This window comes from Kogia breviceps, chromosome 12 (genome assembly GCF_026419965.1).
Source record: "Kogia breviceps isolate mKogBre1 chromosome 12, mKogBre1 haplotype 1, whole genome shotgun sequence".
NCBI lineage: Eukaryota > Metazoa > Chordata > Mammalia > Artiodactyla > Physeteridae > Kogia > Kogia breviceps.
This window is the reverse complement of record NC_081321.1, coordinates 101268889-101280081: the sequence shown is the minus strand read 5'-3', so window position 1 is coordinate 101280081 and position 11193 is coordinate 101268889. Positions and strand designations below refer to the sequence as shown.

At 53.8% G+C, this 11193-nt stretch overlaps 1 protein-coding gene across 2 annotated transcripts in view; it reads right to left on the bottom strand.

Annotated features, from left to right (window-relative positions):
• Positions 1-343: 343 nt before the first annotated feature.
• TAFA5 (TAFA chemokine like family member 5) overlaps positions 344-11193 on the bottom strand; it is a 167555-nt gene continuing 156705 nt past the window's right edge. For both annotated transcript variants that reach the window (XM_059080906.2, XM_067010454.1), the window contains exon 4: positions 344-1235. In XM_059080906.2, coding sequence (XP_058936889.1) covers positions 1227-1235 — 9 coding nt within the window. In that variant the 3' untranslated portion in view covers positions 344-1226. The remainder of the gene's footprint in view (positions 1236-11193) is intronic.

The following is an 11193-nucleotide window of genomic DNA, read 5'->3' as shown; positions in this document are numbered from 1 at the left end:
GCGTGATCAGAGGACTGGACGCTCCCACACCAGAGCCCCAGGGGGCAGGGACCACCCAAGCCAAACCCAGGAAAAGGCAACGGGCCTTTCCGCCGGCCCCGGGCAGCACGCCTGCGCCACCCCAGGCCTGGTCCTCGGCTCGCTGCACGCAGAGTCCTGCCCCTCGGCGGTGCCGGGCGCCCCTACGTCGGGGATGCCGGTTCCCCACCCCCCCCGCCCACCCCAGAGACTTCGCGGACCCCCAGCCCCGGCCCACGTTTCAGGACGGCCGGGGCTACCGCATGAATTGTTAAATAGGATTTTCTACAAATATACAACATATAAAAACTGTTAAATATATAACTTTCGGCTTTGCAAAATACATTTAATGATCTCTTTCAAACAAGTGTTACTTTCGCTTTCTTTAATTTGCTTTCTGGAGCTAAATGGTGATCGGATGAGACAGCAGTCATGGGAGACCCGACATGCTCTTGGCGAATCCTGGATTATCCCACTATCAGAATGGAGCTGCAGAGAGGCATGTTTAACTGGTTAAAACAGAACGTGATTTTAGTACGAGGAAGTCCATCTAAGTACAGAGGAGCAGGCGGGCATGGCGGGCTGTGCTCCCGGCCAGGCGCACCCGCGGGGTCCACGTGGGGACGTCGCCCGCCGGCCGTGTGTCCTCCGGCTGCATCCTCCGGCTGCTCAGGGGGGCCCGCAGCGTTCGTGGGGTGAGTCCCTCTCCAGCGTGTCTCTGCCCCCGCGCCCCCCAATCGAACCCAGGGACTCTTGATGGTAAGGACGAGTCCGCGTTAAAATAGATTTTGCTCTTTGGTCTATTGAATATACTGAAAGGATAAGAAAATAAAAGCGATTCGGACAGTCTGGGGCACAAGGAGAGGCCACTTCTGCGCCCGAGACTCAGTCCTCCCCGGGCCCGGCGCTGTCCTCCTCTCTCGGGCTGGCTGGGCTGCAGCTGCCTCCTCCTCCTCGTCTGCGGCCAGGAGGGCGTGGCGTGGCCAGGCCAGGTTCCGGGCACGCCCGGGGGCGCAGCCCTGCTGTATGTCCCGGGACTGACTCCTCGGGGTGGCCGGACAGACTCAGCTCAGGCGGCCGAGGAAGCAGGCCGTCCTTGACAGGCTAGAGAAACGGAGGGTGGGCGGGTGGCATCCACGACGGACTGAGGATTGTGGCCTCTCCAGGGAGCCAAAGTCACTCCTGGGGCCCCTGTGGGGCTGCGTTTGTCAGGAGACCTGAGGGGCAGAGAAGAGAGCCGTCAGCCTCCGCAGACACCAAGGGCTCCCGTCGGGCATGGCGGGAACCCAGAGATCGTCGTCCACGAGGCTGGCCTCGCCCGGACAGCACACTTAAGAGATGCCAGCAGACTTCCTCGAGGACAAAAACTAGATCTCGGACCCCAGTGCTGGAAGAGAACCCTACACCCGTCACAGAGGGCAGCCCGGGGGCACCCCCTTCCTCTGGGCTCTGGGTGGGACCCCGCCCTTGGCCACGATGGGGGCCACGCCCTGGAGCTCCGTCAGCTGCCCGTGTGAGCTGCGTGTCCTCCGCCCCGTGCTGGCCAGGGCCTCGCGTCTGGGTTGCATCCAACTGTTTCCCTAACCGTGTCTTGCACTGTGCCCTGTACACAGCAGGTACTGCATAACCGCACAGAGCAGTGATGGAAGCATGTGTGTCCCACCCCTACAGAGCCCCTGGGAGGCTGCAGAGCTGGGGTGTTCGTGCTGGTTGATGAGGTCCCAAGCACCCACCCCCAGCACCCCAGAGTCCCGGGATATGCGACGCAACAGGCCGGCTCACAGCCATGAAGCGATGTGAGCCTCTGCTCTGGGGCAGCACGGAAATATCACCTCTAAAGTGACTGAGACAGGAAAGCAGGGAGTGTGGTTTCCACAGAGCATCACAGCCTCAGGTCGCGGGACCCGTGTCCAGCAGCCTCCCGTCCCAGGTCCCCGCTGGACCACTGGCTCCCTCGTCCCCTAGGGTGACCCCAATTTGAGGCAGGGACCCTGAGGCCTGGGGTCCCACAGACAGTATCCTGGTAGCCTCTCAGTCAGTGGCGAGAGCCCCGGGAGTGTCCGGTCTGAGGACTGAGCTGTGGACACGCCCGGGGTGCCCGTCCAGGGCAGTTCTTCCCGCAGGCCAAGGAAAGCACATCTTCCGAGGTGAGGAGGAGGTTTTTCTTGCTATTTGGACACGACAAAGCATCGTTTGTAAAACAAAAGGAAACGTTCCAGCCCTGTGAGTCCCCTGAGCCATCTTCCCTCCTCCTCGAAAAGTTTCCATTTGCCTTTGGGGTCAGGATGAGTCTAGTTGTGTGAGTTCATTTGCCAGAACTTCCAAAAAGTAACAAGTTCCCGGGTGACTGCGGGCTAGCCTCACGACAGCCAGCCTGGGCCTCAGCCCCGGTATGGACAGGGCGGGGTCCATCTTCAGTGCAATGGCAGCTTTGGTTTCGGGGGGACACTGGGTTCCAGGGAGGGCCCACTTTCTCTTCCAGGTTAGCCTGGAGGTCTGTGACCATCGTTCTTTTGATATTTTTCTGAGGAATAAATACAGGGTCTGTCTGGGTTTTTCAGCATCTTCTGAATCAGAACACATATTTTATTTGATCTCCTTATAGGGCTTTTCGTTCTACCTGATTCTGAAATATTAAAGTGCATTTACATTTCTTATATAAAGCTACTGTGTGGTGGCCTTTTGTTGTTGTTGTTGTTCTTTTAAAGGACTGCAGAAATCAGTCTGCTGTTATTTTATGCAGGTGCAGGTGACATATGTCCCAATCCCTACTCCCACCAGGGGCAGGGACCCCAGAGATTTATCTGCATCCTGAAAACAATGTCAGGTCCTGGAGGGCCTTGGGGTGCTTTGCTGAAGGATTTCTGTGCCTGGCAGGGATCCCAGCCCACAGCACAGACTCAAAAGTCTTTTTTGAACAAAATGACTTTCTGGGTATTTTTCTAATTTGGGGGACCTTTCCAGCATCAGGGTTTCACTAGTTGCTAAAATGAACTGGGTAATTTTCCATATTTTCCAGTTGGCAGGGAAGAGACACCTGTACACTGAATGCTTTCAAGAACATGCCAGTTAAAACATCTCCGTCTGGAACTTTTACTGGAGAATATTAAGATTTTTCTACGCCTTTATTTTTGGTAATCCTCCTTCCCCAGAAAATCGTATCTTTAATCAAATTTCCATATGTAGTGACCAGTGGGCTAGCTATGCATGCACTCTTGAATGATTTGGGGCCCCAATGCAGGCTGATTTTCCCTTCCTCCTTTCAGAACTATTTTCTAACATAAAAAAAAAATCTACACATGACAGAAGTAAAAATGCATTTTTATAGTTTTGCCAGAGATGCAACGATTAATTCTATGCCTTTAAAAAAATCATTAATATTTATTTTTCATCTTTACAGGTTTTCTCCAATCTTTTTGAAGGTGGCTTTTTCCATAGCTTGGGTTCTTCATTTTCGTTCTTTCTGAGTTAAAAATAAAGTTATTTAAGACACAAGTATGCCGACGAGTCCATCCTTCCCTGTACCCACAGGTGCACTATCTTATTCTCGTCCATTTTAAATGAGATTTAACGGTCAGTCAGATGCGTACACTGTATCGTCCAGTAAGTGCTGGCCCGCGTGATGGTGTTAACATTCTAACTCCGTCAACCTTACAGCAGCCTTAGGAAGCAGGAAATAGCATTTTGCCCATTTTATAGATGTGGAGATGGAGGCACAGAGAGCAAGGTCACGTGTCCTGAGTTAAGCAGATCACAATTGTTTTGCCGGGGAGCAGAGCTGGAAAGACTGACCTCATACCTACGTGTGACTCATGGGTCGGTCTGCGTGTTTTATTTCATCCCTCAACCAACAAATTACAGGAAGGTTCTGGTTGTTAGTGTTAAGGTTATTATTTTGGGTATAGTTTTAAATATATCTCACTGTGGTTGGAAAAGAAAGTTGGCACATGCCTCCTCTTAGGTTAGTTAGTAACCTGGATTATGGATATTTTTGTAAATTTCATAAATAATAGAAAACTAGAAGCAGCCTATTTGTACGTTATAATGTTCACTATGTGGCTGCAAATTCAACCTTTCATTTTTCATTTTCAAATTTCATTTTCAAATTTCAAATGAAAAATAAAATTTTTCATTTGAAATTTGAAAAATTTCATTTTTCAAAAGATCTATGCCCTGGTTCTTTTTATTGTTGTTATCAGTGGTGTTTACTTGACCTTAACATAGATTTAAGAGCTGTTTAAATTCCAACTAAAAATTGTGTTTCTGATCAATTTGTTTATTTGTACTTGGGTTTTTTTCCTGTAAACTTATGTTAATCAGTACATAAAGGCTTCTGTGATACTTCTACTAGTTTGAACTGTAATGGATCAGTATGTGTCAATAATTATATACATATCTTAAATGTATCAATATATGCCACCATATTGTTCCAATTTAATCACTTTACCTACTGATTTCCTTTCCATTTGCCTAGTATCTTTGTTTATTATTTGCTTTTAAACTTGTTGGTTTGTTTGTAGGAGTGCTCTTAGAAGGCAACACATATTAGACTATTTAAAAAACCTGATTTGATAGTCTCTGCCTTTTAGAAGAGAAGGCTAACCCATTTACATTTATTGTCACCACTGAGGCTGCATTTCTGTCTTGATCAGCATGTTCCACACTGATTTCTGGTTCTGCTCCTTTCATGGTTCATTTCCTTACACACAGTTTTACTCACTTTTTCTTCCATTGTAGTTTAGGAGAAATCATGTTCTTGTTTCTATTAGTGGTGGCCTTTATGTTAATCAAATGCACTTTTAATGATTAGGCCATTTCCCTAGTGATGTGCGTTCTTTCTTTCTATGAAGAGACATTAAGTGACTCTTTTCTTCGTCTGCAGCTGCCCCCCTGAAGCTGTTGTCAATTTAACCAGAAGTTACAAATCAGATTATACAAAAATATTCTTCACAACATACAGAGTACATTAAATAACAGTGTTGCCAATTTTGTGTTCAACTGCATAACCACAGTTACAGAAATAATTTATATCTAAGCTCCATGTAGTTAATTGGTATCTAGTCACCACTGATCTTCTTACATACGACCTATGACCTTTCCGAGGTCATCAGCCACTCATTTGTACTTCTTTGATTGGCTCCAGAGCATCTTTCATTGACTCTTTCAGGAAAGGTACGTGGGTGGTACACTTTCTAAATCCTTGCAAATTTAAAGCCATCCTGTTTACTCCCTGTGTCCAAAACAACAACCAGAAATAGGACTGAACTCACAAGTAAAAGTATTTTTTGACCAATCCCTGAAGATGGTCCTGTCCTTCACTCTGGTTCTGGGTCTCCTGGGTTCAGAGGCGGCTGGTCTGTGCCTTCAGAGGTCTACGGACTTGTCCTCCTGCCTTAATTTTTTTCTCCAATACAACCTGGATGATTAGAGAGTTTTCCTTCACTCTTCCAATTCACAGATATTGCCATGGATGCTTGGGTCCTGGATGCTTTTATTCTGCTTTAATTGGGGGTTCTCCCTGGCTCAGGAAAGCTTCTTGGCAACTCTCTTTTCACCTTAACATGGTTATTCTTTGTTCTCGCCACGTGGCTCCCCACAGCGGTGTCCAGTTTCCCAGGTTGGATTTCTGTCCCCTGTCTTCTGTACTTATAACTCCTCTCTCTTTGGCTTCATTTCCTGGGTCTCCTATGAACTGCCTCTTGGTTTAAGGTCGGTTCACATCCCTGTGTTGATTCTCTGCAGTGGCATGTCCGTTATCTGCAGCTTCTGTACACATCTCAATCCACTCTGATGTTTTGGGTCCCATTGAGTTCAGCCTCTATTTGGTCCTGCAAACCTTTGGACGTTGGCCTGCCTTTCACCCCAGGCTGCCCTTCCTTCAGGCTTCTTGCCCTCGGGTCACAGAGGTCACAGCCTCTTTAATCTCTCTGATGCCATCGAGCAGACACTGACCAGAAGACTCACGTTTACCGCAGGGGTTATTTCCAGAGCTAACCCTGCCTTTAGGTCTTCAGAAAGTGTCCTTTCCATAGACAGTGTGCATTCTTTCAGAGGCTCCTGCTTATATTTCGGCTGTGATGCTTTTCTTTTATTCCCTTTTAAACAGGCAGAGGCCAATCCCGGCCAGGAACGAGCCAGCAGGCTCAGGGGGAGGGAGTCAGCATCCTTCCTCTCAGTTCCAGGGGCTGTGGGAGGCTCCGCCTTACCCAGGCTGGCCCAGAAGTTTGGGGTGATGTGCAGAGACGCTCGATCTTCACGGGACCCAAAAGGCAGCTCCCAGTGGGGTCTGATCCCACCAGGGAGGTCAGGTGTTCTGTCTGAGCTGCAGAGTTTTGAGAACGGAAGACTGAGGGGGGACAACATGGCCTTGGTGAGCCCGTCACCTGGCTTCTCCTGTCCCAGGTGAGAGGCTCTTCCTGCTAACCCTGCCCCTTCCAGTGGAGCTCACCTCTGCGCTGGCATCTTTTCCCGGTCCTGCTAGAGCCGCGTATTCACAGAGCGAAGGGGGAACCGCGGTGCAGGGAGGCTCCACCTCTGCCTGTCTTCTGACCACTGCAGGGGTCTCTAGGTCCGAAGGTTAGGTCCAGGCACCAGGAGGAGGCCCTGGGCTCTTTGTGCATCACAGGAGGCCTTGGTCAGAGCAGGGGCTCAGAGGATAAAACAGCAGGGGCATCCTAAGGTTTCTACCGTCCACTCTGGCAAAGCACCCAGCGGCGTCTTCCCTGACCTCAGCGCACACGCAGGCTCAGCGGCCATGGCTCACAGGCCCAGCCGCTCCGCAGCACGTGGGATCTTCTCGGACCGGGGCATGAACCCGTGTCCCCTGCATCGGCAGGCGGACTCTCAACCGCTGCACCACCAGGGAAGCCCTTTCAAAATCTTTTGAGATTGGAAGCTGGGCAGAGGCTGTTCAGCCAGTGTGATGAGTCTGTCACCACAGTAATCCAGAAAGCCACGGCCACTTCTCCACAGACTTGGCACGAGGACCGGACTCTTCCTCTCTCCTCCAAAGGCCCGGGAAGCGTGCCGTCCTCCTGGCGTGGAAGGCAAGGGTCACGGGCAAGAGGGAAAAGGCAGTTCTCCACTTGTCTGTTCCTCGTCCATCACACACCCATCTGTCCTATGAACCCCTGAAGCCACACGGCCATGACTACACAGGGCCAGGTGCAGCCCGGACACGCAGGGTGGAGGGACACCCCCGGGGCCTGGGCGTCCCTGCTACAAGGCACCGAAGGCCAGATGGGCGGGAGGGTTTCAGGAGGGAACGAGGGTGTGGCTTCATTCTGATGCAGCCGTTGGGAACATGAGCACTCCAGAATATTCTGGAAGGTGCCACAGGAGGAAAATCACCAGCCTTTCACCTACAGAGACTCCCCTGGGGTTTTAGAAATGCTTCTCGTCCACTATTTCCCTTTTCCTAAACCCCAAGGACCTGTGAGGTCAGCCTGGGGTCACGCTTACCCCTTCCACAGATGAGGAAACCGAGGCTCTGAGAGGTGAAAGTGACTCCCTCAAGGCCAGCCACCCGAGTGTGCATCACGCCTGTTAAGCCTGCAGGCGGCAGGGGAGGGCAGGGGGCGGCCCTGCCCGGAGGCCCAGAGAACAGGGCTTGACAGAACAGGGCAGTGTGGGGCGGTGCGATCCCACACGGGTCCAGGTGAGCCTGAGATGGCGTTCTGGTTGCGGGAGGACGGCACCCAGGGGCAGAACTGCAGAGCTGACAATGCCGGCCTTGGTACCATCCCGGCACTTACATCACCGGGTATATCTCAGTGTAGTGGGGAGTTGACATTTAAAGTGATTTAGATTGAGACACAAATCCTTCTATTTCATTTTTCAGGACTGATCTTTAACAAATGTCTACGCCAAATGCTGTATTTCACACCCTCTGCAGCGCCCAGAAGCCATCAGAGCTGCTCTGTGGGCGGAGGGGCTGGGCTGGGGACCGTGGGTCACACCCGGAACGCAGCGAGAGGGCGGAGAGGCAAGACACAACCACAGAGAGAGGTTTGGGTGTCCAGACCCTGGGGCGTGAGGGGCAGGCCGGGGTGCGTGGGGCAGATGCCAGGGCCCCGTTGTTCTGAGTCAGAGCCAGGGCCGCACTGGGCTAGGAAGCACGTCACCGCCCTGGCGCCTTCTGCCGTGCTCGCGCTGACTTAACTTGCATCTCAGGTATACGACCTGCCTTCCCACAGTACAGTTAAGAAGCATCAGATTTACCTTTGTCTTTCATGAAAAAATAAATCACTAGGTACTGAAATGTCACGTGTAAGATTACAAGGACACAGTAAACCAACTGGACAAAACCGTGTTTTCAACAGCTTTGCCAGCAGTTCTGCCCAATTAGTTCATGAAACGTGGACTCAACAGAGCATCCATTCCAGCAGCTCTGCTGGAAACCGGGGAGGACTCTGAACTTCACGCATCCTTACCGAAGGCTCACGTTGACAGGATGAGAACACACTGCATGCCCGCAGGACCACAGGGGCGCTCCTGGCACAGGGCCGGGGGGAGGTGGCAGGCCCCGGACAGCCCTGGCCTGCGTGGTGGGCTGGCTGAAACGGACAGCGTGGTGGTAGCAATGTCTGCTCGCTCTAGAACGGCTGTCCGGATCAACAACGCTGTTCTCTGAGGCTTCCCCTATGGGGACCCATCAAAGGTAGGGCCCCAGGCCTCCCTTAGGACTGCTGAGATCTGGGACTATTTGGAATACTTGGAATACGAGGCGAGCTGTAGGACTTGGGTACCTGGCCAGCATCCCCCTTGCCGAGGTCCTGCAGAAAGCATTCTCTTCTATTGGGTCAGCAACTACTTGACCTCATGTGTTAAGCAATAGCCATCCGTGCAGCCCCCAAAGCGGCCCCTCCAGGGATTCTTAAGGCGTGCCTGCTGCCCCCCTCAGATCTGGAGGCCGTGAGTGCTTCATCCCCGCATCCCAGCACCCCACATGGAGCCACAAAGGATGGAGGGCGGGGGGCAAGGGGGCAGGGGGGCCTGGCAATACTGATGTACTGCTCATGTGACCCAGCTGCCCGCACAGGGCCAAGGGGAAGGCCACCCCTAGATACGGAAAAGCAGGTGAGAACTCAGCTGACCCTGACCCTGACCTGGTCTTCTTGGCAGGCTGCCTGTCACCTCTGTGGTGTCAGGAACACCCGACCCCACCGTGGTGGCCCGTCCAGTGCCCACTGGCTTTCTCCGCTGGACCCCTTTCCTCCTGTTTCAACCCTTGCCATTTACGGATTTAAAATGATTCAGAGAACAACTGCTTTAAGGAAAATCGAGGCTCATGCAGCACAATTACTGTAAACAGCTCTCCGCGTGTCACGCCTCCTATAATGAAACTGGCCAAAAGTGCCAATGGAAATACTGTGGGTTTGGTCAAACCCGTTTTTTGTTTCTGGGCTCACTTCTGCCGAGGAAATGAAGAATGTCAGTGCTCGCGATGCGTTGGTGCCAGGCCGGCCATCTACGTCCGTGTTTACACACAGAATCTATTAAAATGTCCAGCTATGATTGCTGTGATGAACAGCAGTGATTCAAAAGAACACACCATGGATTGCAGACAGGGATCAGAGTCATGACAGCGTATTTTTCATTGTTTGTGAGGAGAAGAATCGGTGAGTGGCAGGTACCGAGTTTCTTCTGGAGGAGGACCCACCACCCGCTGACCCCTCCACATGTTAACCCTAGAACCTCCTGCACAAAAGCCTCTCGCCCTTGGGAGGACGTCGTGGACACAGAGCATCCAGATCCCTCCCGGGTGGCCCTGCAGACGGAGGGGCCGGCTTGGTTGAGGTCCACGCATCTCAGCCCCCTTCAGTGGTGAGAGGGGGCGGTCCTCACACCCACAATGCTCCTTCCAGGCTTTTCCTCTCCCCAGCCCTCCTGCTGAGCTCACCCCTGGGCTCCAGGGCCCTGCTCTGTGCGCCCAGTTCAGGCTTCGAGCACCTTGTGGGCTCCAGCAAACCCCGCCATAAACACCATCCGATCGAATTCCAGAAGACAGACGGCAGCCTCCAAGCTCTGCCTGGGGCGCGACTCAGCCCCAGACCTCACAGTCGGGCCAGCTCGTCCTCTGTCCCTCCCATCCCCTCAAGGGGCAGACGCGGCCCCGGGCCAGAGACCCAGCGCAGAGCCGGCACCCAGAACCAGGAGGGAGCACGGAAGTCAAGGACTCTCCCTGGAGAGAAGGGCTGGGCCGAGTCCCCGCGTTCCCCGCCGGGCGGAGAGCTTAGCAGGTGACCGGAGGCTGTGGCCTCGCCCTGGGCCAGCCCCGCAGCCTCCTGCCAGGGCCCCACTGGGCATCATCTGTAGGAGGGGAGAGGCCTGGGCAGGGGCTGGAAGCGCGGACGCCGTGGGTCCCCTCGGGGCGGGAGGTCCCAGCAGATCGTCAGCACGGTCCACCTCCTCTTCCCAGAGGAAGCAGGAAAGGCCGGCCAGAAGGCAGCCACGCGCGGCCTCTGATGAGTAGGGCACACCCCCCACCTCATCCCGGCTCAGAATCAGTTATATCGTCTGTTGGTTTTCAGAGCAAGAAGTGGTTAGGGTCTGTAATAAACCCTTCTGATCGCTGGGATGGCTCATTCGTTTGGGAGCAGAGGCACCAAACACCCCCCAATTGTTCCCAAGGAGCCCTGGCCTTCCCCCCACCTGGTGTCGGTGGGAACTCGCAGCCGGCAGGGAGGCCGGGGACCCCCAAGCCCCGGGTCACGAAGTGGACTGAGCGTGTGTCCCTCCACACTGGGGACGGAGCCCACGGCTCCCGGGGCCCCGGGGAGGGCTGGCCCGAGCCAAAAGTGGACGGCCGGCCACATGGTGGAGGAGAGAAGGCCTTCAGCTGCGACGGGAGTGAGGCCTTGAGGACGCCGGTCAGGGGGAGTGGCCAACCGCCCCAAAGGCTCCCCGAAGTCCGGGCCCTGGGGGGGGAGGCCCCGCCACCTTGGCCGCGGAAGGAGCCACGTTCCCAGAGAAAGACACAGAAGGACTCCCGCGAGGGACAGCAAAGCGGGGGCGTGTCACCCCAGACACCGCAGAGCATCAGAAAGGCTGCAGGAGCTCCTGGGTGACCGCAGGCCTGGGAGGGAGCCTGGCAGGGTCGGGGGCGCCCTGCGGAGCAGAGGGGAGCCCAGAGCCGCCGGGCCAAGCTCTGGGAGAAAGCGGAAGCACGGGCTC